At 43.5% G+C, this 26,046-nt stretch overlaps 1 protein-coding gene across 1 annotated transcript in view; it reads left to right on the forward strand.

Moving 5' to 3' along the window:
* Positions 1-26,046, forward strand: part of man2c1 (mannosidase, alpha, class 2C, member 1) — a 120,888-nt gene that overhangs the window by 56,980 nt on the left and 37,862 nt on the right. Inside the window, exons 13-19 of the mRNA XM_060853843.1 lie at positions 408-531; positions 7,780-7,901; positions 8,964-9,049; positions 16,827-16,988; positions 19,924-20,006; positions 20,697-20,791; positions 25,840-25,944. Coding sequence (XP_060709826.1) covers positions 408-531; positions 7,780-7,901; positions 8,964-9,049; positions 16,827-16,988; positions 19,924-20,006; positions 20,697-20,791; positions 25,840-25,944 — 777 coding nt within the window. The remainder of the gene's footprint in view (positions 1-407; positions 532-7,779; positions 7,902-8,963; positions 9,050-16,826; positions 16,989-19,923; positions 20,007-20,696; positions 20,792-25,839; positions 25,945-26,046) is intronic.

Below are 26,046 nucleotides of genomic sequence, written 5' to 3' on the forward strand. Positions count from 1 at the left end.
AGAAAGGAATAGAAAGATATTTTGATAGGGTTGCTTGAAAAGGGGGAAGAGGAGACTTGCATGGAGTCAGATATTAGGCATGGACTTGGACTGGTTGGGCTGAATGGCCTGCTCTGTATTCTAAATATCTTGAAATAACACAATAGGCTTCTCCTATTTTGAATTAATCAGCCAGAGTACTGTCATGAGAATTCACCTTGTTGTAGCTGAGGCCAACAGGAGGTCAGTACATTTTTCATCCAGATAACCAAAGTCAGAAGAATTCACGATGAAGAGTTTGTTTCCTTTACTCATATTTTAAAATTGTGTCTATAACAAGGTATGTTGTGTGATGATATGTGTGTATATAGACATATATAAATTGTAGCTTGCAAAGGTCATTAATAAGTGCATACTCTGTGTCTCAGGGTGAAACAATCCAGCCCAGAAACATTCTTCTCAATTTTAGAAGCTGACACCACAATGCTTTGTACCTGGGTTGGAGAACTATTTTTGGAATTACACAATGGCTCCTATACTTCCCAGGCAAAGGTAGGAATCTTTATCATTCTTAGTTTTTAAGTATTGTGGGGTCTGATTTCTAATCCAGAGTCCTAGGCGAATGTTCCGAAAATATTGTTTCAAATCCCATCACTTCAATTAAATGATAAAGCTAAAATTAAAAACTAGTCTCCGTAACATTAACAATCAAATCACTGATTTATTGTTAAAGTTCAAATCATTCAGTATGTCCTTGAGGGAACAAAATTAGGCTGACGTTGGACTCTAGACTTTTACAAGCCTTGACTGTCCACTGAAATACCTAGCAAGCTGCTGCAGAAAAGTCAAAAACCAGATGAACCACCCAGCATTGACCCAGGTACTGGAGCACTGTTGCCAAGTCAAAATCCTGGAACTCCCTTGTTAACAGCACTGTGGATGTAGCTACATCATATGAATTGTTGACTTCCAATAAGTTGGTTCCTCATCCTTTTCTCAACTGGCTTGCCAGTGACACTAACGTCTGACAAAATCATCCCTTTTCATGATCTCATTTGCAAATGGTTTTCAATTTGCTGCAGGCCACAATGATTTATTGATGTTAAAATAATTATATGATTAAACATCTAGCTTCCTGTAGCAGGTAGTATATATAAACACAAATAAGCACACATATAAAAAGCTTCTGTATGTATGCATTCCCAATGTACACATATTACTTGTTTCCATAGTTTTTTTTGAATGTATTCTATTAATGTTTAATCTTTGTAATCAATTTTTATTGAATTTTTTCTATGCAAACAGTTGCCAAAGATTGTTAATGAGCCAGTTTGTCACTCAGCTTGCTTTTTCACATTTTTCTTAGCTGCTGAAATATATTAAATGCCAAGTTAGATCCAAAATAGAACTAAAATTTAAAATATCTATTTGATACAATTAACCCAATGCGTTGCCTATGTCTTTTAATCTCCTTTTAAGGTTTTTGCTTTTAAGACTGCAGCCTCTTTGAAAAGTCTGGTTTTTTAGCTGTTTTGTTTTTGCACAGTAGTTAAGAATAAACTTTCAGTCACATGCCAACATAAAGTGCACACCATAACAGAACTAGAAAGGTCCTCTTATTCTGTGAGGAGTTGAGATTTTTCTTTAACACTTTGTTTCCCAGAAAGTTTTAAAAGAAACTGGAAACTGAAATCAAAACATTGAGACATGAAGCAGGGAATGGGAAATGTATATGATCATATAAAAGCAAACAATCCTGATCCCTCTATTTGTCGCATCTTTAATAGTTAAGGGAGAAAGTGCTGTTTGGTTACAAGTTTGGATTGGTGTTTACAGCTGTTGACACTTCAAATCAAATTCTCTGTGATAATTGCTTTGACAAAATCTTCCCCTTCTGAGAACTGGCAGGGTAAGTGGTGTGGTAAGTAGGTGGGCTGGTTGGGAGATTTCTGCTGCATTCCTATTACCACTGGAATTAAGTTCTAGGAGCAAAGATCACCCCCCCCACCTGCAACCAAATAATCCAGCCGAAAGAGGGTACTGCAGATGCTGCAGATTAGAGTCAAGATTAGAGTAGTGCTGGAAAAGGACAGCAGATCAGGCAGCATCCGAGGAGCAGGAAAATTGCTGTTTCGGGCCAAAGTCCTTCATCAGGAAAGGCCGGAAACGTTGATTTTCCTGCACTGAATGAAGACCCTCTTATGTGGATGATTAACAACCACTTCAGGGCTTGATAGCACATGGTTGAGTGGGCTTTCCCATTCACTTTGGTGGCTGGTGTCCCATTCATATATACACCCAGCACCATACTTCTATCAAAAAGCGGAAGATTCTGCCCAATGATTTATTACATCTATACTGTATTTTTTTTAAAATGACATCATTATTTGGGAAATTTATTTCTTGAAACGTGTGTCTATGAAAGACCGATGAAGTTGGTCATCTCAACCATGTGCTACATTTTGCTTTGGTGTCTGTCAGTTGTGAACTTCTGGAACCTACATTGCCGTCCTGTGAGCATACACCTGTTAAGAAGCAGAAAGCATGCATTAAACCAGAAAAATTGATAAAGGAACCAGATGATTATGCAGCAAATGATAAGGGGACATCTGGAGCTGACAAAGTGGTACTGGTGGGGCTGGAGGAGGCTGACAGCATTGGCATAGCAGGGTGTTGAGGCTTGGCGATTTGATATGGGCCTCTGACTTCTTGGACTTCCATCCTTCACAAGCTGCTCCCTTCAGTGCTGTTGGATTATAGCAGTCCCCCAATGTTGTTGAAGCTTTTGGTTTGCACTGATCAGGAGAAACACCCGAATGTCAAATTTCAAACCATCATAACTTATCACAGGAGGAAAGGGTGCTGATTGTTTGGCAGTTTGACTCTGGTTGGCTGAGGCTAGACCAAGCAATGGCAAACTAGAGGCTTCCTCTGCTTCTGGGAATTTATTTTAAAATGCAAGGCTTTAATATTCCTATTGTTTGTAAAGGACAGATCCCTGTGTTATATCCCCACCTCTTGCTGAACCCAAGGCTAACCCATCTGCCCAATTAACTCAACTCTCGGCATCTTAAGAGCCCTTGCGTTGTCCAGAAGCATATCGATTGCATTCTGAGCATGTTCTATGATCCATAAACAACCAGTATCCCCTACCAATATCTGTCTCAATCATACATCTTTTCCTCTCCTCCATAAAATGCTGTTTGCCTCAGAGACCTCATCCTAGTATGGTCAGCATACAGGTGACCATTGGATCCAATGCCATTCCCAGTGCTGATGACTCACTGCCTTGATAACACTACTTTAGGTAATGCTCCAGTACTCATAACATCTGATTCACTGAGCAATATCTCAAAATAATCTACTAGAACATACTTAAAAATGGTGTGTCCAGGCCATATCTTGTTAGTCCTGCCTCTGATATTACAACTGGGTATCACAATCGACAGGGAGAAAGTGAGGACTGCAGATGCTGGAGATCAGAGTTGAGAGTGTGGTGCTGGAAAAGTACAGCAGGTCAGGCAGAATCCAAGGAGCAGAAGAATAGACATTTTGGGTTTAAGTCCTTCATCAGGAATGAAGTTTGTGGGCCAGTGGGGCTGAGAGATAAAAGGGAGAGAGGCTGGGGCTGAGGGGAACATAGCTGGAAATGTGATAAGTAGATGAAGGTGCGGGTGGAGGTGATTGGTCAGAGGGAGGGTGGAACAGATGGGTGGGAAGGAAGGAAGATGGACAGGTAGGACCAGTCAAGGGGACAGTGCCGAGTTAGAGGCTTGGAACTGGGATAAGTTTGGGGGAGGGGAAATGAAACTGGTGAAATCCACATAGACCCCGTATGATTGCAGGGTCCCAAGGCGGAAGATGTGGCGTTCTTCCTCCAGGCGTCAGGTGATAAGAGTTTAGCGATGGAGGAGGTCCAGGACCTGCATATCCTTGGTGGAGTGTGCAGAGGAGTTAAAGCATTGACAGACAGACAATATAGGCTGGCATGGTGGCTCAGTGATGAGCACTGCTGCCTCACAGCACTAGGGACCTAGGTTCAATTCCAGCCTCAGGTTACTGTCTGTTTGGAGTTTGCACATTTTCCCCATGTTTGTGGGGTTTCGTCCAGGTGCTCCGGTTTCCTCCCATGGTCCAAAGACGTGCAGGTTAGGTAAATTGGCCATGCTAAATTGCCAGTAGTGTTCAGCAATGTGTAAGTTAGGTGCATTAGTCAGGGGTAAGTGTAGAATACTCGGGTAGGGGAATGGGTCTGAATGGGATACTCTTCAGAGGGTCGATGTGGATTTGTTGGGCCTAATGGCCTGTTTCCACATTGTGGGGATTCTATTCTATGTCGTTCTATGTCATATATGTTTCATATTTGCATCCAATTGTCTCATTTCTTGTTAACAAACCTGCAGTGTTACAGTTGTAAATTTGAACACTTAGCAAACAGAATTGGAAGCTGCCATTTATTAGGTTTGAGAAAGACACTATTTCAAACCAAAAGTGCAGTTAACAATAGATCAACAAGACACTTACTTTTGAAAATCTTTTCAGCTGCCATCATTAGGGGTGACACAGTGCCTCAGTGGCTAGCACTGCTGCCTCACAGCGCCAGGGACCCAGGTTCGAATCCAACCTCGGGCAACTGTCTGTGTGGAGTTGTACATTCTCTCCATGTCTGTGTCTGTTTCCTTGTGTCCAGGGATGTGCAGGCTAGGTGGTTTAGCCATAATAAATATAAGGTTACACGGGTAAGGTAGGGGAATGGGTCTGGGATGGATGCTTTTCGGAGGGTCAGTGGATTCGATGGGCTGAATGACCTGCTTCCACACTGTAGAACATTTATGATTCTATCTTAATTATAACTGTTTGTTTGGAAAACTAAGTTTTTTTTAAATCAAAAGAACAAGGAAATTACAAGACTAGATGGTAGCATTTTCTCTCAGTGTTTCATTGAAAACCTTCTTGTATGGGCAAAACCTTAGCCTGGAGCTCACTTGTGTTCCCAGTGCTATTACTCAGTATGAGAGAGAGTCAGCCACATTGAAGCTACAGTCACAGTATTGGGGAATATGAGGTGCACAGTGATCGTTAGTAAATCTGGAATTATGGAGTCCTGATTTAATGGTTAGGACCATGTTTTCATTTTTTCACCTAGTTTTTCATGTGACACAGTCACATTGAGAGCAAACCTGCTGTACAAGGCCAGAGCCAAGATTAGGACAGGAGAGAAAGAGAGAACGTAAGAATGGGTATGGAAGGTATTTTTAGATGGTTGGGGAGAGAAGGACATCAACAGGTCTGGAAATTAATGGAAGAGTGATGGTTTGCCTTGAAGGCTAGTGGAAAGCAATCTGCTCTCACTGGCTCCCAAGAAGGCATTGAATTGCTGATTGTGGAAGGGTATTTCTCAAATCTTCATACTGGTCAAACTGGAAGTTTTGTGTGTGTGTGTGTGTTAGATTACTTACAGTGTGGAAACAGGCCCTTCGACCCAACAAGTCCACACCGACCCGCCGAAGCGTAACCCACCCATTCCCCTACATTTACCCCTTCACCTAACACTACGGGCAATTTAGCATGTGGGAGGAAACCGGAGCACCCAGAGAAAACCCACGCAGACACAGGGAGAATGTGCAAACTCCACACCAAGAGTCGCCTGAGGCGGGAATTGAACCCTGGTCTCTGGCGCTGTGAGGCAGCAGTGCTAACCACTGTGCCACCGTGCCGCTCATAGTTAAGGGTTCCTAGTGATGAAAATGCTGTCCACTTCCATACACATGCAGACACACGCACTCGTGTACAGATTGCAAATGCATGCACCCTCCCATGAGCATACACTCACACGCATATGCAGCACCTGCACCCACCCTACCATACAATGCAGATATGCCCCCACCCATTTCCCCCCATAACACACACAAACCCCCGCCCCTCCAACCTTCACCACATACACAGACTCTTCTGCCCTCCCTTCTTCTGGGTTGTCAAAACTTCCTTCAAATTCAAGAGTTTTCTTTGGTAATAACAGAAAGCCACAGAGGAACTTGATGCTTTAGAAACCCTTTCTAGTGGAAGTTTTTGCAGCCATTTATGAGAGACAGTTATTTTGTTTTTTGGTGATATTGAAGGAAACAGTACGGAGCAAGCAGTCCAAAGATGTGCAGGTTACGGGCAATTTAGCATGGCCAATTCACCTAGTGTTAGCCACATTAGTTAGAGGGAAATGGGTCTGAGTGGGTTACTCTTTAGAGGGTCGGTGTGGACTTGTTGGGCCGAATGGAATCCACGCTGTAAGGAATCTAATCTAATCTAAAGTTTTAAAGTAACTCAAAACACACACTAAAAATTTGCTAATGGCTGATTACCTGGAAGTGCATTCAACAAGTCAAATAAAGACATGAATATTGATAAATGAGTGAATGCGGAAGGACAAGGGTGAGAATGACTAAGAATTATGTAATTTTACAGCAAAGGAGGAAGCTAAAGCTTTCATTTTTTCTGCTTTTTCTCCACATCCTTTTAAAGCCTAAGCTCACTTCCCTTTTACAAACACCAAATGCTACTACCTTGGAAACATTTGACGAGGGTCTTGTTAATACAGTAATCAGCAAAACTCCTGACATTTCATATAAACCACAGGAACAAAATCTGGAAGGAATATACTGTTAATCATGTTTGAAAGGAGCTTTTCTGCTCCTGCATTAAACGTGTATTAAACGAGAAGGATTTTTAGGTAACCACATAGAGGCTTTTGGTAAAGAAGGAAAGTCAGTGTAGAAATTGCTGTAACCTTTAACTTCTAACATGAGCATAAAAGTTAACTGAGGAAGAAAACATTATAATTGAATAGATAATAAAGCCCTGTCATCCAAGACTGGAGGATACGACAAGCAGTCCAAAAAAAACCCAGCCCAACAGAAAGGAGGGCGATAGCATCTGAGTAGATTCACATGCAGTGCTTCGAGCGGCAGGGTTGGGTGGGGGAACAGTTGCAGGCAGTGCAGTCAGTGTGTGCTTGACTGATCTAGTAAAGTTCCCCATTTGAAATGCAGAGACTTCGTTTATGCAATTCATCTATTTTCAGTGGCGGAGGAAAACTATTTATTTCCCAAGTACTAATTGAACACTGTATCACTGGTAGTCTTGACACCCCTTATTGACTTCTTTCAGGGTTGACTATACCACACAACCCAGGTTCATCCTGTTGCAGTAGAATAACTTTTGATTCACCAGAGTAATACTTTCAGAGACTGACATTTACTTGTAATTTAAGTGTAGAAAAATTGTTTGGTAAACTGGATGTCACAGAGTTTATACAATTTGTACCTGGATAACGATGGGATGTGGATGGACTTAAATGAGATGCCACAAAAGATCTGTGGTATTTTAAGCATTGGTTACATTGGACTTTTCAAAATCTTAAAAGCTCCATTGGTCCAGAGCAGCAAAATTGGCCACAGGCCCTACAGTGGAATGACAAAAACTTTGGCACTTACGTCCATTTAGGAATGTTATCACATTGCTTCCAAATTTTCCAGCACATTGACATTATGGTCATGTTATTCCATTTTTAAACAGGGGAGACAGTTCCAGAGCACACATGTCACTGATCTAGTAATCACAGAAGCCCAGAAGCTCTTCCTACATACTCTTCAATTCTTTTCACCCTCATTTAATTAACCAGCTTTCCCTTACAGGCAAAATGAGTGATAGAGAGACAAACCTTATTAAACTGGTTCTTTCAGCAGTTTGCACTGTCAGGATTTCTACTTCGCAAATGTGAACATTTTTTAAAATATTTCTCTTTAGATTAAGAAAGGCAATCGCAAATGTGAATGTATTCTTCATAGTGTTGAAGTTGTGAGCAGCCTGGCATCCGTACAGAAGGGTACCTTCGAATATCCGAGTTCCCAATTGCAGCATCTGTGGAGGTAGTATCTGTTTCATGTTTTATTTTGTTGTGTTGTTTGTTCTTTCTGCTTTGAGATTTCTTCATTCCACAAAGAATTAAAGATATGAAGCTCCGAAACTGAGCACTTTCAACCTTTGACACCACACACCCTGTGGAATATAATGACTAGGGACTTTGAAAAAGTGCTTTGATCTTTCTTTTAACCACCTCTTGACACCACCCCTGAATTTCTCACCTGCCACTTGACTCTCCCTTCAGTGGTTGCATCAAGCTGGAAGTCATCCTGTACAGATTCATAGTCCAAATCACAGACCTATTCCACTGGCAGCATTGTTGACCTTCTCATAGTGGTATGGAATATGCAGTTCCTACATGCAGGGAGTGTTGCAGAAAATCAGATCTCCAAGCTCTAGTTTGAGTAGGCTTCAAGAGTTAATCAATAGTGCTCCCCAAATGCGTTACATGGGTATCACTGAATTACTGAAAATGTTCTAATGATTTAACGTTACGGTAGCCATTTGCTGATTGTGCAGTTAAGGTTGCAGCACACATTGCAGAAATGAATAAAGTTTAGACTGACACTTGAGGTTCATGCTCGAAGTTTAAGTACTGTTTCTCAGTATATTTGACTTTCCCATGAGTTGTGAGTAGTCTGCAAAACATGCTGCAATTTGAGACACTCCGTAATGCTGCACTATGTTGGTTGCTGAGTTTGAAACCTGACTGAAAGTGAGAATGTTGTAGTTTTTACTACAATTAGATAATTAAAGGCATAGGGATCATTTTTCCACATGTTGGGAAGACCCTAAGCTGATAGCCATAAATGCACCAATAAATCTAAGCGGGAAACAATGAGAAACCTCTTTAGTCAGAGAACCTCCTGCCACAAGGAGTGTTTGGCTTGAATAGCACACATGCATTCAACAGAAATCCAGATACAAGTATTGAGAAGGAAAAGATTGGGAAGTTTATGCTGAATAGGGTGAGTTGCAAAGGGGTGAGACAAGGCCTACATCAAACACAAACATTAGTGTAGAGAGGCTAATTTTGTGTAATTTAATGTTATTGTCACATTTCACAGACTGCTGCTCCTTAATCAGTTCCATGATGTGCTGCCGGGCACATGTATTCAGCCTGTAGTGGAGGATGCAGTAAAGTTCTATGAAGGTAAGGCATCGGTCTTCATTACATATATTGTCCAGTCTCCTCAATCTGCTGTTATGTTTAGAGAATGGACCTCTGTGTCACAGAGGCCAAACGCCAACTCTCCGACACCACATCCTACCTCCCCCTTGACCACAAGCCCCCCATGGTCCATTAGGCCACTATTATCCACACTGTGACCTCATTGCTTATGGTGACTTCCCTCTCAGACTCCCACCCCCACACTGCCCAGTTCTATCTGCTCCCCAAGATTCACAAGCCCAACTACCCCAGCCGACCCATCATCTCCACATGCTCCTACCCCATCGAACTCATTTCTTGCTACCTTGACTCAATTTTCTCTACCCTTGGTTTAGGCGGTTCTAATCTACATCTGAGACATCGACCACGTCCGCCGCCATTTCGAAAGTTTCCAGTTCCCGGCCTCCAGCGCCTCATCTTCACTCTGGATGTGCAGTCCTTAAACACATCCATACCCAGCAATAATGGCCTACAGGCCCTCAAGTTTCTTCTCCTCCAACAGATCCATTAGGTCCCCCTCCACCATAGTCCTCACCCTCAATAACTTTTCCTTCAACTCTTCCCTTTTCCTCCAAATTTAGGGAGTGGCCATGGGCACTCATATGGGCTCTAACTTCGCCTGCCTCTTTGTTGGCCATGTTAAACACTCCCTCTTCAGCATGTACACGTGTGCTATTCCCCAACTCTTCCCCTGTTACTTTGATGACAGTGTCAGTGCTGTATTCTGCACCCACGCTGAACTGGAGCAGTTCTTTTCACTTGCCCAACAACTTCCATCTTGCCCTCAAATTCACTAGGTCTATCTCAGACAATTCCCTCCCCTTTCTTGACCTCTCCATTTCCGTGTCTGACGGCTGTTTATGGACTGCCATTTACTATAAACACACAGACTCCCATAACTACCTGGACTACATCTCTTCCCACCCCGTATCCTGCAAAAACTGCATCCCGTTTTCCCAATTCCTTCATCTCCATCACGTCTGCTTTGACAAGGAGACGTTCCACTCCCAAGCATCCCAGGAGTCCACCTATTTTAAACAAATTGCTTCTTCCCCTCTGTCATCCAGACAGTCCCCCACCACACCTCTATTCCCCACTCCACTGCTCTAAACCTCCAAACATAGTAAAGACAGGGTTCCCCTTGTCTTCACTTTGCACCCCACTAGTCTCTGCATCTAACGAATCATCCTCAAACATGTCTGCCAATTCTAACTAAACCCCACCCCTCCCCACTCTTCTCTGCATTCCACAAGGACCATTTTCTTTGTCACTCCTTCGTTTGCGCCATTCTTCCCCCACCCCCCCCCCACCCGTACCTTCCCCTGCACCTGTAAAAGGTGCATAACTTGCCAGCACATCACCCCGCTCACCTCCACCCAAGGTCCTAAACATTCCTTCCAGGTGAAACAAAGGTTCACCTGCCTCTCCTCCAACCTAGTTTACTGCATCCGGTATTCTTGAAATGGTCTTTTCTGCATCAGTGAGACCAAACGTAAACTAAGAGAATGTTCTGCTGAGCATCTCAGCCTGACCTCCTGGTTGCTGTCCATTTCAGTTCCCCCTCCCACTTCCCCTCTGACATGTCCATCCTCGGCCTCCATTGCAACAGTGAATCAGACTGCAAATTGGAGGAATTATACCTTATCTTCTGCCTCGGCAGCCTACAGCCCGGAGGACTCAACATTGAGCTCTCCAATTTCAAATAACCCTCCCACCCATCACCCAACTCCCTTTCTAGCCTGCCTCTTCCCTTCCATTCCACTTACCGACCCTTCCTTCTAGCTACCAACTGGATTCATTCCTCCCATTGACCAACCAGGTTGTACCCAACACCTGCATTCACCCATCACTGCCTCACCATCCTGCCCCTCTCCCCACCCTTAACCCTTCCCTCCATTCCTGAAGAAGAGTTATACCCGAAACGTTGACTTCTCCACCTCCTGATGGTGCCTAGCTTACTGTGTTCTTCCAGCCTCCTGCTTGTCTATTATGTTTATTTTGCAGGCAATTAGACTAAAATTTCTTATATCTTTTGTGATTCCTTACGTAATTGTGGATAATTAGCTTTTTGAATTCTAGGTAATTATATGGTTACATTTATGTAAGGTATGCATAAAAATGCAATTTTATCACTTCCAAATTGCTGTAATTTTCTAGATTGTGCAGGAAGTAAAGCTCATGCAATACAGGTATATTTTAATCAGGTATATTTTGAGAATGACTTGATTGTAGGGTTTATTGTTGTAAGTAACATTTGAGTAGCACTGAAAAAAGGTGATCTGGCACTGCTTCCTTTATTTGCTTCTAATCCTGGTGTGGTAATGCACTAAGAACATGTTGTGCCGAACTGACTATCTTGAATTGGTTAAGTGTAGCTGTTAGTGCACTAGGGATTTGTCAGCAAGTGCTGCCCAATTGCAGAATTAGATCAAACAGTGCATGCTTTATCAGGCTTTTAATGTGGTTTATTAATTCTTGCTATACCTTCATAAGCAGGGACCTATCCTGTACAAACAAAAGGAACATGTTCAAGTCTTGCGTTCTTTTGAATTACCTGGGAGATTGGGGAAACTTAGATCCTTGTTGCTTTCTCCATAGAGGGAAAGTGAGGACTGCACCCATCAACCTCACTGCCCCGTGGCTGAACATTTCAACTCCTCCTCCCATTCCATCAAGAACATGCAGGTCCTGGGCCGCCGCCTCCACCACCAAACGATTATAACCCGATGCCTGGAGGAAGAACGCCTCATATTCCACCTTGGGACCCTGCAACCACATGAGATGAATGTGGATTTCAACAGCTTCCTCATTTCTCCTCCCCCCACATTATCCCAGTCCCAAGCCTCCAACCCGGCACCGCCCTCCTGACCTTTCATCACCTTTCCCAACTATCCACTGCACTCCCCCCGACCTATCACCTTCTCCCTCACCTTCATCTACCTATCGCTTTCTCAGCTGTCTCCTCCCACCCCACCCCCCTGCCATTTAATTCTCAGCCCCCGGCCCACAAGCCTCATTCCTGATGAAGAGCTTATGTCTGAAACATCGATTCACCTGCTCCTCGGATGCTGCCTGACCTGCTGTGCTTTTCCAGTCTTGACTCCTTGCTTTCTCCATAGCAATGCCTGGACCAATCACATTTGACTTGCCAACCAATCAGAAGCCTTCTCTCCATGAGTTAACGTTATTACACAGGTTTGAAATTCGGCATTCTTGCATTTGTCCTGATGAGTGCAAAATTAAAATCTTGAGCATTACTCAAGTCCGACGCAAAGCTATTCTGGTCTGTCTAAAATATTTGATTCTGCTTTCTGCCAACAAGTGCAAACCCTCTTCCATTTGTTTATCTTGCATGTAATGTATATCAAGCCTTTCTTAAAAAGCTGCCTGACAAAGTGTAACAACTGCTTTCAGTGACTGAAATTTGATTATGTGTACCCACCCACTAAAGCAGACAACCTCATACACTATCTTGATTTTGAATTGTATCACTGTTCCTTCACTATTGCTGGGTCAAAATTCTAGAACTCCTCTCTTTACAGCACAGTTGGTGTCCCTACACTCCCTCAACTGCAGCAGTTAAAGCCTGGTTCAGCCTGAGACAATGTCCAAGCAGAGATGGAATTAGTATCAAAGGTGGAGCTTTCAGCAGGGGTTGCAAACAATGGCTTTCATATTCCTATGTTTAACAGGCAAATATCACAGATTACGGGTATCAGACAAGAAATTTGTCAACTCAGATGTCGTAGGCCGGGAGATGCCAAAGAGGTGGAAATGGGCGACATTAGTGCACTTTTGAAATATGCAACTAGAAGAATTTGCAGTTACACAGAAAATTTACGTACCTAACATCCTTCATTGGACCATAATCAGATAAAATTGGACAGGCAACTTGAATGAAGAGATATTGAGACAGTTTTACAGAAACAAAATACTGCATTTCTGGAGATCTGAAGTAAAATCAGAGACTGCTGGAGAAAATCAGCTGGTCTGGCAGCATCTGTGGAGAGGGAAACAGAATTGAGATAGTTTTAATTGGTTGCTATTTTTGATCTCTCCATGTGATTGTTTAATGATTGATGATCTAATTACTTAGAATTAGACTGAACTACTTCAGAGCTGTTACTAAATTCGGGATTCCCTGCCTGGTGGCTTTTATTGAGAAGAATAAGGCTGTGAATGTCAGGAATAAAAGATATTACCTCCTGACTGTAAATATTAAAAGTGATTTTCCGTTCCTCTCCTCAATATAAAAATAATTTCATTTTTTTGTTTCTGTGGTTCACAAGGGGGGAGAATAGGAGAGCAAAAGTGATAGGAGATTCAGTCGTGAGAGGAACAGACACGAGATTTTGTGTTTGTGAGCGAGACTCCCAGATGGTATTTTGCCTCCTGGGTGCCAGGGTCAGGGGTGTCTCAGATAGAGTCTACAGGATTCTTAAGGGGGAGGGAGAGCAGCCAGAAGTCATGGTGCACTTCGATGCCAGTGACATAGGTAGGGAAAGGGAGGAGGACCTGAAAAGTGAACATAGGGGGTTAGGTTGGAAGCTAGAAGGCAAGACGAGCAGATTAGTAATCTCAGGATTGCTACCAGTGCCTCTTGCTAGTGAGGCTAGGAATAGAGAGGGAATGCAGATGAACATGTGGCTGCAGGGCTGGTGTAGGAGGGAGGGCTTTAAGATATATGTATCATTGGGATACCTTCTGGGGAAGGTGGGACCTGTACAAGAAGGACAGGCTGCACCTGAACTGGAGGGGCACCAATATCCTGGGCAGCAGGCTTGCTAGATCTCTTCTGGAGGGTTTAAACAATATTGGCAGGGGAGTGGGAACCTGTGCTACGGCTCAGAGGATGGAGTAGGTAGTGAAGAGCCAGATACAGCATGCAGAGAATCTGAGAGGAGGGATAGGCACTTGATAGGGCCAAGGTGCAGTCAGTGTGATGCATCGAACTGTGATAATTTTAATGCAAGAAGTATCAGGAATAAGGGAGACGAGCTCAGAGGGTTGGAACTTGGAACTGTGGTGTTGTGACCATTACAGAGACTTGAATATCACAGGGGCAGGAAAGGCTGTTGGATATTCCAAGGTTTAGGTGTTTCAAAAGGAGTGGGGTGGGGTAAGGTAAAAGAGGTGGGGGAGTGGCTTTGCTAATCAGGGATAGTATCACAGCTGCACAAAGGGAGGTCATTGAAGGAGGGTTTGTCTATCAATCAGAATGGGTGAAAGTCAGAAACAAGAAAGGAGCAGTCACTTTATTGGGGGTTTTCTACAGCTCCCCCCTGCACCCCCCTCCCCCCAATAACAACAGAGACACGGAGGAGCAGATTTTGGAAAAGTACAGAAGTAATACAGAAATTTTCCTGGGTGACTTTAACTTCCCTAATATTGATTGGAACCTCCTCAGTTCAAATAGTTTGGATAGACCAGATTTTGTCAGGGGAGTCCAGGAAGGGTTCCTGACTCAATATGTAGATAGGCTGACCAGAGGTGAGGCCATATTGGATTTGATGCTTGGCAACAAACCAGGCCAGGTGTCAAATCTCTCAGTGGAAGTGCATTTCAATGATAATGATCACAACTCCCAGACCTTTACTGTAATCATGGAGAGAGATAGGAGCAGACAGAATGGGAAAGTATTTAATTGGGGGAGGGAGAATTACAATGCTATTAGACAGGAACTGGGGTGCCTAAATTGGGAACAGATGTTCTCCGGGAAATGCACGTCAGAAATGTAGAGGTTGTTTAGGGAGCACTTGCTGTGAGTGCTGGATATGTTTGTCCCACTGAGTCAAGGAAGAGTGAAGGAATCTTGGGTGACAAGAGGAAGAAGGAAGCTTACTTAAGGTTGGGGAGGCAAGGACCAGATAAGAGGCAGGACTGTAGAGGTTTACAAGGTAGACAGGAAGGAATTGAAGAGTGGACTTAGAAGGGGGCATGATAAAGCTTTAGCGGGTAGAATGAAGGAAGACCCGAAGGCATTTGACATTTATGTGAGGAACAAGGGGATGGCTAGAGTGAGGGTAGAGCCGATCAAGGATAGTGGAGAGAACTTGTGTCTGGAGTCAGGAGGGAAGAAAGGTCCTAAATGAATACTTTGCTTCAGTATTCACTACTTTAGGGACCTTGTCGTTTTCGAGAACAGCATGAAACAGGGTTGTTGATAGGAAGGAGAATGTGCTGAAAATTTTGAAAAACATGAGGATAAATAAATCCCTTGGGCCAGATGGGATATGCCCAAGATTATGACAGGAAGCGAGGAAAGAGATTGCTGCATCTTTGGTGATGATCGTTGCATCCTCACACTGTCCACTGGAGTAGTGCCAGATGATGCAGGGTGGCAAATGTTATTCCCTTGTTAAAGAAAGGGAACAGGGGTAATTCTGGGAATTACAGACCAGTCAGTCTTATGTCTCGGGTGGGCAAAGTATTGGACATGATTCTGAGAAACAAAATTTATGTTTACTTGGAAAGCCATAGCTTCATTATTGCTTTGTGAGGGGCAGGTCATGCCTCACAAACAGTTTTGAATTATTTGAGGATGTGACAAAACACACTGAAGGTAGAGCATTGGATGTGGTGTAAAAGAATTTTAGCAAGGCGTTTGGTAAGGTTCCCCATGGTAGGCTTATTCAGGAAGTAAGGAGGCAAGGGATACAGGCTATCTGGATACAGAATTGGCTCGCCCATGGAAGGAAGAGGGTGGTGGTAGATGGAAGGTATTCAGCCTGGAGCTTGGTGACCAGTGGTGTTCCGCAAGGATCAGTTCTGGGACCTCTGCACTTTGTGATTTTTTTTTAATAAGTGATTTGGATGAGGAAGTGGGAAGGTGGGTTGGTAAGTTTGCCGATGACCTGAAGGTTGGTGGAATGGTGGATAGTGTGGAGGGCTGTTGTAGGTTGCAATGGGGCGTTGACAGGATGCAAACTGGGCTGATAATTGGCAGATGGAATTCAACCTGGAAAGCGTGCAGTGATTCATTTTGGAAGGTCGAATCTGAATGCAGATTACAGGGTTAAAGGTAGGTTTCTTGGTGGTGTAGAGGAACGTAGGGATCCACATCCATGGATCGCTCAAAGTTGTCGCCCAAGTTGATAGGGTTGTTAAGAAAGTGTATGGTGTGTTGGCTTTCATTAGCAGGGGGATTGAGTTTAAGAGCTGTGAGGTTATGCTGCAGCTGTATAAAGCCCTGGTTAGACCACACTTGGCATATTTATTCAGTTCTGGTCGCCTCATTATTGGATGGATGTGGAAGCTTTAGAGAAGGTGCAGAGGAGATTTACCAGAATGCTGCCTGGACTGGAGGGTGTGTCTTATGCAAAAAGGTTGAGGGAGTTAGGGTTTTTCTCATTGAAGCGACGAAGGACGAGAGGTGACTTGATAGAGGTGTACAAGATGATGAGAGACATAGATAGAGTGAATAGCCAGTGACATTTTCCCAGGGTGGAAATAGCTATCATGAGAGGGAATAATTTTATGATTGGAGGAAGGTTTGGGGGGGATGTCAGAGGTAGGTTCTTTACACAGAGTGGTGGGTGTGTGGAACGCTCTGCCAACAGTGGTAGTATAGTCACATACATTAGGGACATTTAAGTGACTCTTGGCCAGGCACATGGAAGACAGTATTTAGCCTGATCTTAGAGTAGGATGAAAGGGCCGAAGGGTCTGAACCGTTCTATGGTTTGTGGACCGAGCCTCTCATTCACTAATTGAGAACTCCTCTTGCTCTGCCATTTTATTTTTGGTTTTTAATTTGCAGAAATCCAGAGCAATGGGAATGAACTCCTGAAAGAGGCGATACAGTGTCTCCTGGGAGGATCTGAACAGGAGACTGGAAAGAACATCCATGTGCTCAACACCCTGTCATGGGAACGGACTGAAGTAATCTCAATGCCACGACTGGAAGGAGACGAAGTCCTGGGTAATAGAATTAGACTTGGTGACTGAAAAGCTTTCAAACATTGAATGCCTGCCCTGCTGCTGTCTGGAAACAAACATAAGCTGATTCCTAAATAGGCCAAAAACATTGTATTCAAGAGGGGAGACTGACAGTAATAGCAGTCTCCTGCAGGAGCACATTATGACTTTATTCTTTAATTAGAAGTCAGTGTCACTGGCAAGACCAGCACTTGTTGCTCATTCCTAATTGCCCTACTAACTTGCTTGGCCAATTCAGAGATCAGTTAAGAATCAACAACATTGAATCAGGTATCAGGATTTAGTAAGGACAGCAGGATTGCCTTCCTTCGTGGGCATTAATGAATTGGGTAGATTTTTTTGACAATCGCTGGTAATTTCAGAGTCACCTTTACTGAGGCTAACTTTTAGTTTCCAATTTTTAGAAATTAAAAATATTCTATAGCAGCATATTGCTGGTATTTGTCAGGAACCTATTGTGATGAAAATTTATTCACAACAAAGTTTATTTGACAAAAAATGTCTGTGGTCAGATAAAAAGTGTTTTGCAGTATCTTACTCAGAAATATGACTTTTCTATTTTTAAATGTGTTTCATTTTTTTATGTATTTGAAGTTCCCCTTTTATGGTTTCATTATTCTCTGGCTGTTGGGGAGATAGGCTCCTCTGTTTGTGCTGCGCTTGAGTCAGCACAGTACTGGGGAATCCTGGCCACTTTCTCTGATGGAGTGAGGAAGATTAAGAATTAAGGTCAAAATTAAGGCAGGTGATGGTCTATACATTAAGGCACCAGTACATCGCACCATCTGTTTACTGTTGGAATCGTGGCAACACAATGGTGGTTAACACTGCTGCCTCACAGCGCCAGAGATCTGGGTTCAATTCCCGCCTCAGGCAACTATCTGTGTGGAGTTTGCACATTCTCCCCGTGTCTGAGTGGGTTTCCTCCGGGTGCTCCGGTTTCCTCTCACAGTCCAAAAAATGTGCAGGTTAGGTGAATTGGCCATGCTAAATTGCCCATAGTGTGAGGTGAAGGGATAAATGTAGAGGAATGGGTTGGGTGGGTTGCTCTTCGGGGGGTCAGTGTGTTGGGTCGAAGGGCTTGTTTCCACACTGTAAGTGAGTAATCTAATCTAAACATTGAGAACAGCCATGATTATAATTTATGCATCTGTTTTTCCTCTTCGGAGATTCCTGTCAGGGTACAGTTCAACAGGTCTTTGAAACCTTGCCAAGGTGGTCTTCTTAGATACTGAGTGTTAACAAGCTTATTTGACCTTGAGGAGCATCACAGCACAGCTTGAAGTACTCGCACATTTTGTTGGCAGGGAAGGGTCCAGAATAGCAACTGAGAGTGGCTGAGTGTTAATTTATATTTCCTTTCCCTAACCCAGTGGTGCCAAGGCCATTTTTGTGCCACTCAGATGATTAGAAGTTCTTATTCTCCTGTTCCTTAACTGAAAACAGCCAAGTATTGTTTGCTTTGATCCCCAACTCAGGCTTCTAAAGTCAAATAATTGTATCAATTATATTATGTGTGAGGTTGTCAAACAAAATTCTAATCTTATTCATCCTTTCTCTTCACAGACATTCATGTGTTGATGCATCATAGGGTAGTTTCAGTAGCTCAGTTTGAAGCTGGCACACTGGGTTAATATGAGGTCTGATCCAGAGACATCCAATTCTAGAAAGTTGCTTGCAGTATATTTGTCCAGGATCTGGCCGTTCAGTGTCTATACTTGATTTATCCATTACTGTCACCAAAGTTTTAAGTCGCTTCGGTCCTAACTAAGCCATTCTTCGCAGCTGTGCTGGCTGTCCTGTTTCATGCTTCTAATGACCCTGTTCTTCCCCCATTCATTCCAACTTAATCAGTTTAGATTAGATTACTTACAGTGTGGAAACAGGCCCTTCGGCCCAACTTGTCCACACCGACCCGCCAAAGCGCAACCCACCCATACCCCTACATTTACCCCTTAACTACCACTACGGGCAATTTAGCATGGCCAATTCACCTGACCCGCACATCTTTGGACTGTGGGAGGAAACCGGAGCACCCGGAGCAAACCCACGCAGACACGGGGAGAACGTGCAAACTCCACACAGTCTGTCGCCTGAGTTGGGAATTGTACCCGGGTTTCAGGCACTGTGAGGCAGCAGTGCTAACCACTGTGCCACCGTACCGCCCTCTTTATTATATCCTTTCTTGACTGACTGAATCCTTGCAGGTTAGGGACAAGTTGGGTTCAAACAGAAAGCTAGAATTCATTGCAGCTTTGATAAAAGGTCATTGACCTGAAATATCAACTCTGTTTTCCTGTCCAGAGTTGCTGCTGGAGCTAATGTTTCAGCATGTGATTGATAAAGTTCAGTAAATTAGGAGCCAGTCCATTGGTTGAAAGTTCACTTCGTTTGACGATTCCATTATCATATTTGCCTGTAGTCTAATTGTTTTACACCCTGGGAGTTGCTGGTAACCCGATGGATGCTCCCTGTCACAGCAAACTCCAGTTGAATTGCTCTCCTCTGACCTCCAAGTGATCAATTAGTCCTTTTTGTTTTAGCATCTGTCTGAATATTGATAAACTAGTAGTATCAATGCATGCTTATTTTACCCCTTTCAGTTACCGTTGCCATTCCAATAGCTATGTCTGTTCAGGATCCACAATCACAGAAAGTGATTCTTAATTACAGATTCAGCCAAAGTTAACCAGACACACAAACTGTAAACCAATTGTTGGCCTAGATAGGGACAGAAAAGTAAAGACAGAAGAATGAGTGAGAACATCAGCGAGAATAGCTGGGAGACATTCTTATTTAACCACCCTTGTTACAATGGGTACAGTGCTCCAAAATGTTAACCCTAGGTCTGTGAAGGGAGGGAAATGATGTCTTCTGATAAAGCTTTCACTAAGGTTTGCATTCTTTGTCATTTGCAGCTCTGATAAAGGCTCCCAGTGTAGGGTTTGCCACAGTGACCAAGCCTCTGGTCCCACCTCATCCAGTTATTGTCAATTCTCAGGTAATTATAGCATAAAACACTGATTTTTGTGGTCTCTGTGTCCTCTGACTCTTCACCTTGATGCACTATATTGTTTTTGCTCTGTGTGCCGTCATCCATCAGTCATGGTCCAGTACTCACACCAGGGAATCAGAAAACTGAGTTCTAGTCCCAACCTAAAGATACAAACTCAAATTTTATTTTGACAAGTAAAAACACTAAACTGAGGGTACTTGAAGAAGAGCACAGAAGGTATCGTAGTGTTCTGACAACATTTATCCTTCATTCAGCATCACTAAGCAATGCAGAGTATTGGCTCGTTAACATGTTGCCTATGTGGAAGCTTGTTGTGCAGAAATTGGCTGTGTGTTTTGTTTGTTAAGACTGTGACCAAAGAGTTTCATTGACTTTATCAGAGTATTCTGAATCGTGAGAAATGCTTTATAAATTTATATCTGTCTGTCTTGATCTGTTGCTTATTCTCTGTCTTTCCCTGTTGTTTTCTCTCTCACTGTCTCCGTCTTACTGTCCATGCACTTTCAAGGTTCCACATTACTTCCCTTTCCTTTGCCGTTTCACTCCTCCCCCTTAATTCCATTTACACAACACACTGGTGCTTCTCATGCTAATGTGCTGTATTTTGCCGTTTCCCTTCCTTGCTATGCGTACATTTATGTTTGCGTTCTCATGCATCACTGATTCTTGTTGCAGGGAGATGGTTCTGTACTTATGGAGAATGGAATTCTCAAAGTCGCATTTGATTCATTGGGCCGTATAACATCGCTTTCTCATTTACTTTACAAAAGGTATAGAAGATCCACTTCATACATTGCTAAGCATACAAATTGAATGATTGAGTGGTTTATCTATTGTTACTTACATTTTACAGTGAATATTACAGTAAAATACAGTGAAAATCTTCATTAGTCGCCACAGTCCGGCACTACTTTGAATTGTTTAAGAATAAAAAGGATAAAAGATATAACTGACAGAGTCCTGCGCTCTGAGCCGGCTCACCCAAACACACCTGCGCTGCCACGCATCCTCCTCTGCCTCGCTGCCATCTGCACCGAACTCAGTAACGTAGGAGTCACCATTCTTTAGGCACCATCTCTTTGCCGTGGGGGCCTACCTCACCAACACAACCACCGATGCCAGGTCCCATGCTGAACCCCCACTCGCTTCACAAACCAGAAGTCCTCCATTCTGCTGTTTTCTTGATGATGCTAGGAGTCCCAGCTCTAGTCATCCCACACTGCTGCCACTGCAGCCACCGCCTCACCCAAGTCAGGAGTCCCCACTCTGGGCCGACTCCAAGCAGGAGTCCCTGGCTCCACTGTCACCCAGACCACCATCTCGTCAAGAGTCCTGCTCCAACCACCCTCATCTGAGATGTCGCTTTGCAGCACTGCCATCTTGAAAAGCCCACTGCCACCACCTCTGAATTAGAATTAGAATTTCTACATTGCAGAAACAGGCCCTTCAGCCCAACAAGTCCATACCGACCCTCAGAAGTGTATCCGACCCAGACACATTACCCTACATTTCTCCTGACTAATGCACCTAACATATACATCCCTGAACACTGTGGACAATTTAGCATAGCCAACTCACCTAAGCTGCAGATCTTTGGATCGTGGGAGGAAACCGGAGAACCTGGAGGAAACCCAAGCAGACACGGGGGCAATGTGCAAACTCCACACAGACAGTCGCCCAAGGTTTGAATAGAACCTGGGTCCCTGGCATTGAGGTAGCAGTGCTAACCACTGAGTCACCGTGCTGATCTAATCTGATGACTGGAGGAGCTTTGCCACTGCTGCTAGTCCGGAATTCCAGGAGAACGTCCCTATCACCGCTACTATCACTGCCTCCAATTGCCATGAGGACTCTCTCTGCCGCCACCTCCTGACCCCATTTTCGTACATGACACGCTGTAGCTACCATTCCAGTTTTGCCTTAAAAGGCTCCAAAGAAGTGAAAAATGACAGAAAAATAAAAGTGGAAAAAAAGAAAAAAAATCAAAAGCACACGTGAACGGATGAGCCCCAGGCAGTAGCCCCCATCAGCCCTGCCACTCAGGCAGTAGCCCCCATCAGCCCTGCCACTCAGGCAGTAGCCCCCATCAGCCCTGCTACTCAGGCAGTAGCCCCCATCAGCCCTGCTACTCGGGCAATAACCCCTATCAGCCCTGCTACTCAGGCAATAACCCCCATTAGCCCTGCTACTCAGGCAATAGCCCCCATCAGCCCTGCTACTCTGACAGTAACCCCCATCAGCCCTCCTACTCTGCACCATCATTATTTGTTTTTCATAGAACATTACAGCACAGTAAGGCCCTTTGACCCTCGATGTTGTGTTACCCTGTGAAACCAATCCGAAGCCCATCGAATCTACACTATTCCATTCTCATCCATATGCCTATCCAATGACCATTTAAATGCAAGTACAGGTGGCTGTTGCAGTCAGTGCTTTCCATGCCCCTACTACTGAGTTAAGAAAATCCCTCTGACATCTGTCCTATATCTATCACCCCTCAGTTTGAAGCTATGCCCCCTTGTGCTAGCCATCACCATCAGAGGGAAAAGGCTCTCGCTGTCCACTCTATCTAATCCTCTGATTATCTTACATGTCTCAATTAAGTCACCTCTCAATCTTAGATTACTTACAGTGTGGAAACAGGCCCTTCAGCCCAACAAGTCCACATCGACCCTCCGAAGACCAACCAACCCAGACCCATTCCCCTACATTTAGCCCCTCACCTCACAGTAGGGGCAGTTTAGCATGGCCAATTCACCTAACCTGCACATCTTTGGACTGTGGGAGGAAACCGGAGCACCCGGAGGAAACCCACGCAGACACGGGGAAAATGTGCAAACTCCACACAGACAGTTGCCTGAGGCAGGAATTGAACCCAGGTCTCTGGCACTTCTCTAATGAAAACAGCTTCAAGTTCCTCAAACTTTCCTCGTAAGACCTTCCTTCCATACCAGGCAACATCCTAGAAATCTCAGAAATCTTGTGTCCAAATGATGTAAATTTTAAAAATCTGTATGATTTGTTCTGTACAACTGCAGGAGCCTATCTGAGGTTCTGAACACCAAAATGTACTTGTGAGGAAGCTGAAAGTACACAGCATGTCTGTCGCCATCTCAATGGATGTTTTCATATTTTTGAACTGCTGTTCTGACCAAATCCAAACTGTTTTCCTCTTTGACACAGCAACATTTGCGAGAAAACAATCAAGCATTTTCCTTTCTCTCTCATAACGAGTCTGTTTTTGACATCTGGCATCGGCTGAGCCAGCATTTATTTCCCATCCCTCATTGTCTTTGAGAAGGTGGTGGTGAGCTACTTTCTTGAACCGCTGCAGTCCACATGCTGTAGGTTGACTGACGACACTCTTGGGGAGGGAATTCCAGGATTCTGACACAGTGACAGTGAAGGAATGACAATATATTTCCAAGTCAGGATGGTGAGTGAATTGGAGGGGAACTTGCAGGTGGTGTTCAGATCTGCTGCCCTTGTCCTTCCAGTTGGGATTTGGATTGGGTTTGAGAAGTGCTGTGTAGGGACCTTTTGGTGAATATCTGCAGTGCTTCTTGTGGATGGTACACATTGCTGCTATTGCGCATCAGTGGTGAAGGGAGTAGATGTTTGTGGATATGGTGCCAATCAAGATAATAACAGAGTTGAAGTTACTGGTGGTCACTGAGCTGCTGGTTGAAGATGTACACAAAGCAAAAATGCAAAGGAATTTCAAAATGGACCTCCTATCCTGCATTTACTCTGGTACTTTCACTCCAACATAATGGCACTTTCACACATCAGCTTAGGGTGTTTGGACGTGGATCAGGGGAGGTAATGTATATCCAGCCTGTATACAGTGGGACAATCTTGGTTGGGGATTAAAGGGCGATGCTTTTGTATGTCAGAGATTGAGGTGGAACCTGATACCGCAGAGTGGTGATGGGGTGGTGTGAATGATTGAGGGATGGTTACCCAGGCGTTACAGCAGGTTTTAATCCCTCTGACATTTCCTGCCTAACTATTCAGGTAAGATTTTCAAAACCCTTTGAAGTCTCTGTCTCTAACTCAATATTGGGGATATCTTTGGAGGGCTCCTACAGAGGATAATTGACCATCATAAGTTCAAACATTATGGGCAGTTACCATGTGGTGGGACCTCTGAGGAATCCTGCAATGCATCTGTCCGTACCTGTGGACGCTGGTGGATCTGGGCTTTGCTGAATTAATGGGCACAATATAGAGAACAGTTCTTCGAACTGACAAAAAAAACAGCCCTTTCTCAGTAGCTTTGAATTTTGCTTTGGTTTATATTTCCTTGCAGTTGTATACAGATATGACACTGTGATTACTACAGAGCACAGTGTTTGTGAACACTTGCTGTCAGTGTGCAGAAAGCATTTAAAATTCACTCTGAGCTCTAAATCTTAAATCAGAAGCATCCTACTGAGCGTCAGGGAAGTAAAGTTTTGATGGTGATGATTATTATGTGTCAATCTGAAACTCACAATGTGCATTTTAAAAATGATCTACCTGGAGGAGAAAGTTTGTTTGCTATCTTTGATTTGAAAGCAGAAGTTTCATTCACACTGTGTTTATTTGTAAAGGGAAGTTAATAAATAATAAGTTGCAATAATGCAAAACTAAGTTAGCAATAGGTAGTAATCTTAAATACAGGCTAAATAAAAGCTTGTGACTTGTATTGGAGACGTTAAATCAACTTATCATTCTGTTGAGTGTTAGTGAGGATTAATAAACAAAGCCTTTTCCCTGGGGTGGGGGAGTCCAGAACTAGAGGGCATAGGTTTAGGGTGAGAGGGGAAAGATATAAAAGAGACCTAAGAGGTAACTTTTTCACACAGAGGGTGATACATGTATGGAATGAGCTGCCAGAGGAAGTGATCGAGGCTGGTACAATTGCAGCATCTAAAAGGCATCTGGATGGGTGTATGAATAGGAAGGGTTTGGAGGGATATGGGCCAGGTGCTGGCAGGTGGGATAGATTGGGTTTGGATATCTGGTTGGCATGAATGGGTTGGACTGAAGGGTCTGTTTCCGTGCTGTACATCTCTGTGACTCTCATATTGTTCTGTATTCAGCTGTAGCACTGCTGAGAAAGAAAAAAGATTGATAATTCTACCAGAGACTGACGATCTTCCTGTGCTATATTCTTTCCTGTCAGTCGCCCCTAATACATCCACTTTTATGATTCTCTCCCTTACTTTTATTGCATGGATACATGCAGTTATGATAGGTTATGACCACTTTGCAGCACTTGAATGCTTCTTCCTCAGACCCAGCCAGAAATGTTCATTTACCCTGATTTTATTACTTAAAGCTTATATTTTAGTTCGTGGCAATTAGATCAGTAATTTAACTCTGTACTGCATGGTCACTTTGATAGTTTACAGGGCAAATGCTTCAGGAACCTTGAAGGTAACTCAAGCTATTTTTGAAGGAACTACATACAGCATGGCTGTAATAGTGAGGCTAAAGGAGAAAGGTAGTTTTAGAATAACACAGCTTGATGTAAGGTTCTGGAAGTTACCGTTTATAAAGGGATAAGGCCGTGGATAGGGCAGTAGTATGCGAGGACACTAGATTTGAGAGTCGGATTTATGAAATACCATTCTCTCCTTAATTGCCAATAATCATAGGATTTAATGTCTTTGTTATTTGTGTGAACAGCTAAAGTGTTAAAGAAAACAACAGTATGTATTTGTAACCATTTTCCTGTTGTAAAGTAGTTCCAGAACTGGGAGGATCCTTTGCTCATCACTGGAGTCTCAAGTTAATGAGAACATTGTTGTTGTCTGTGTTGTACTTCCAGGGAGACTATTCCTGACGGCTGCTGTGGGAACCAGTTTGTGTTGTTTGATGATGTTCCTTTATACTGGGATGCATGGGATGTCATGGATTATCATTTAGAAACAAGGTAATGTCAGAATAATCCTCATAATGAATATTTAGGTTTTGCATTTCTATGCACTTCTAATGAGAGAGAAATCATTGTTATGAACCAAAAACCCCCAGGTTT

Source organism: Hemiscyllium ocellatum, chromosome 42 (assembly GCF_020745735.1).
Source record: "Hemiscyllium ocellatum isolate sHemOce1 chromosome 42, sHemOce1.pat.X.cur, whole genome shotgun sequence".
NCBI lineage: Eukaryota > Metazoa > Chordata > Chondrichthyes > Orectolobiformes > Hemiscylliidae > Hemiscyllium > Hemiscyllium ocellatum.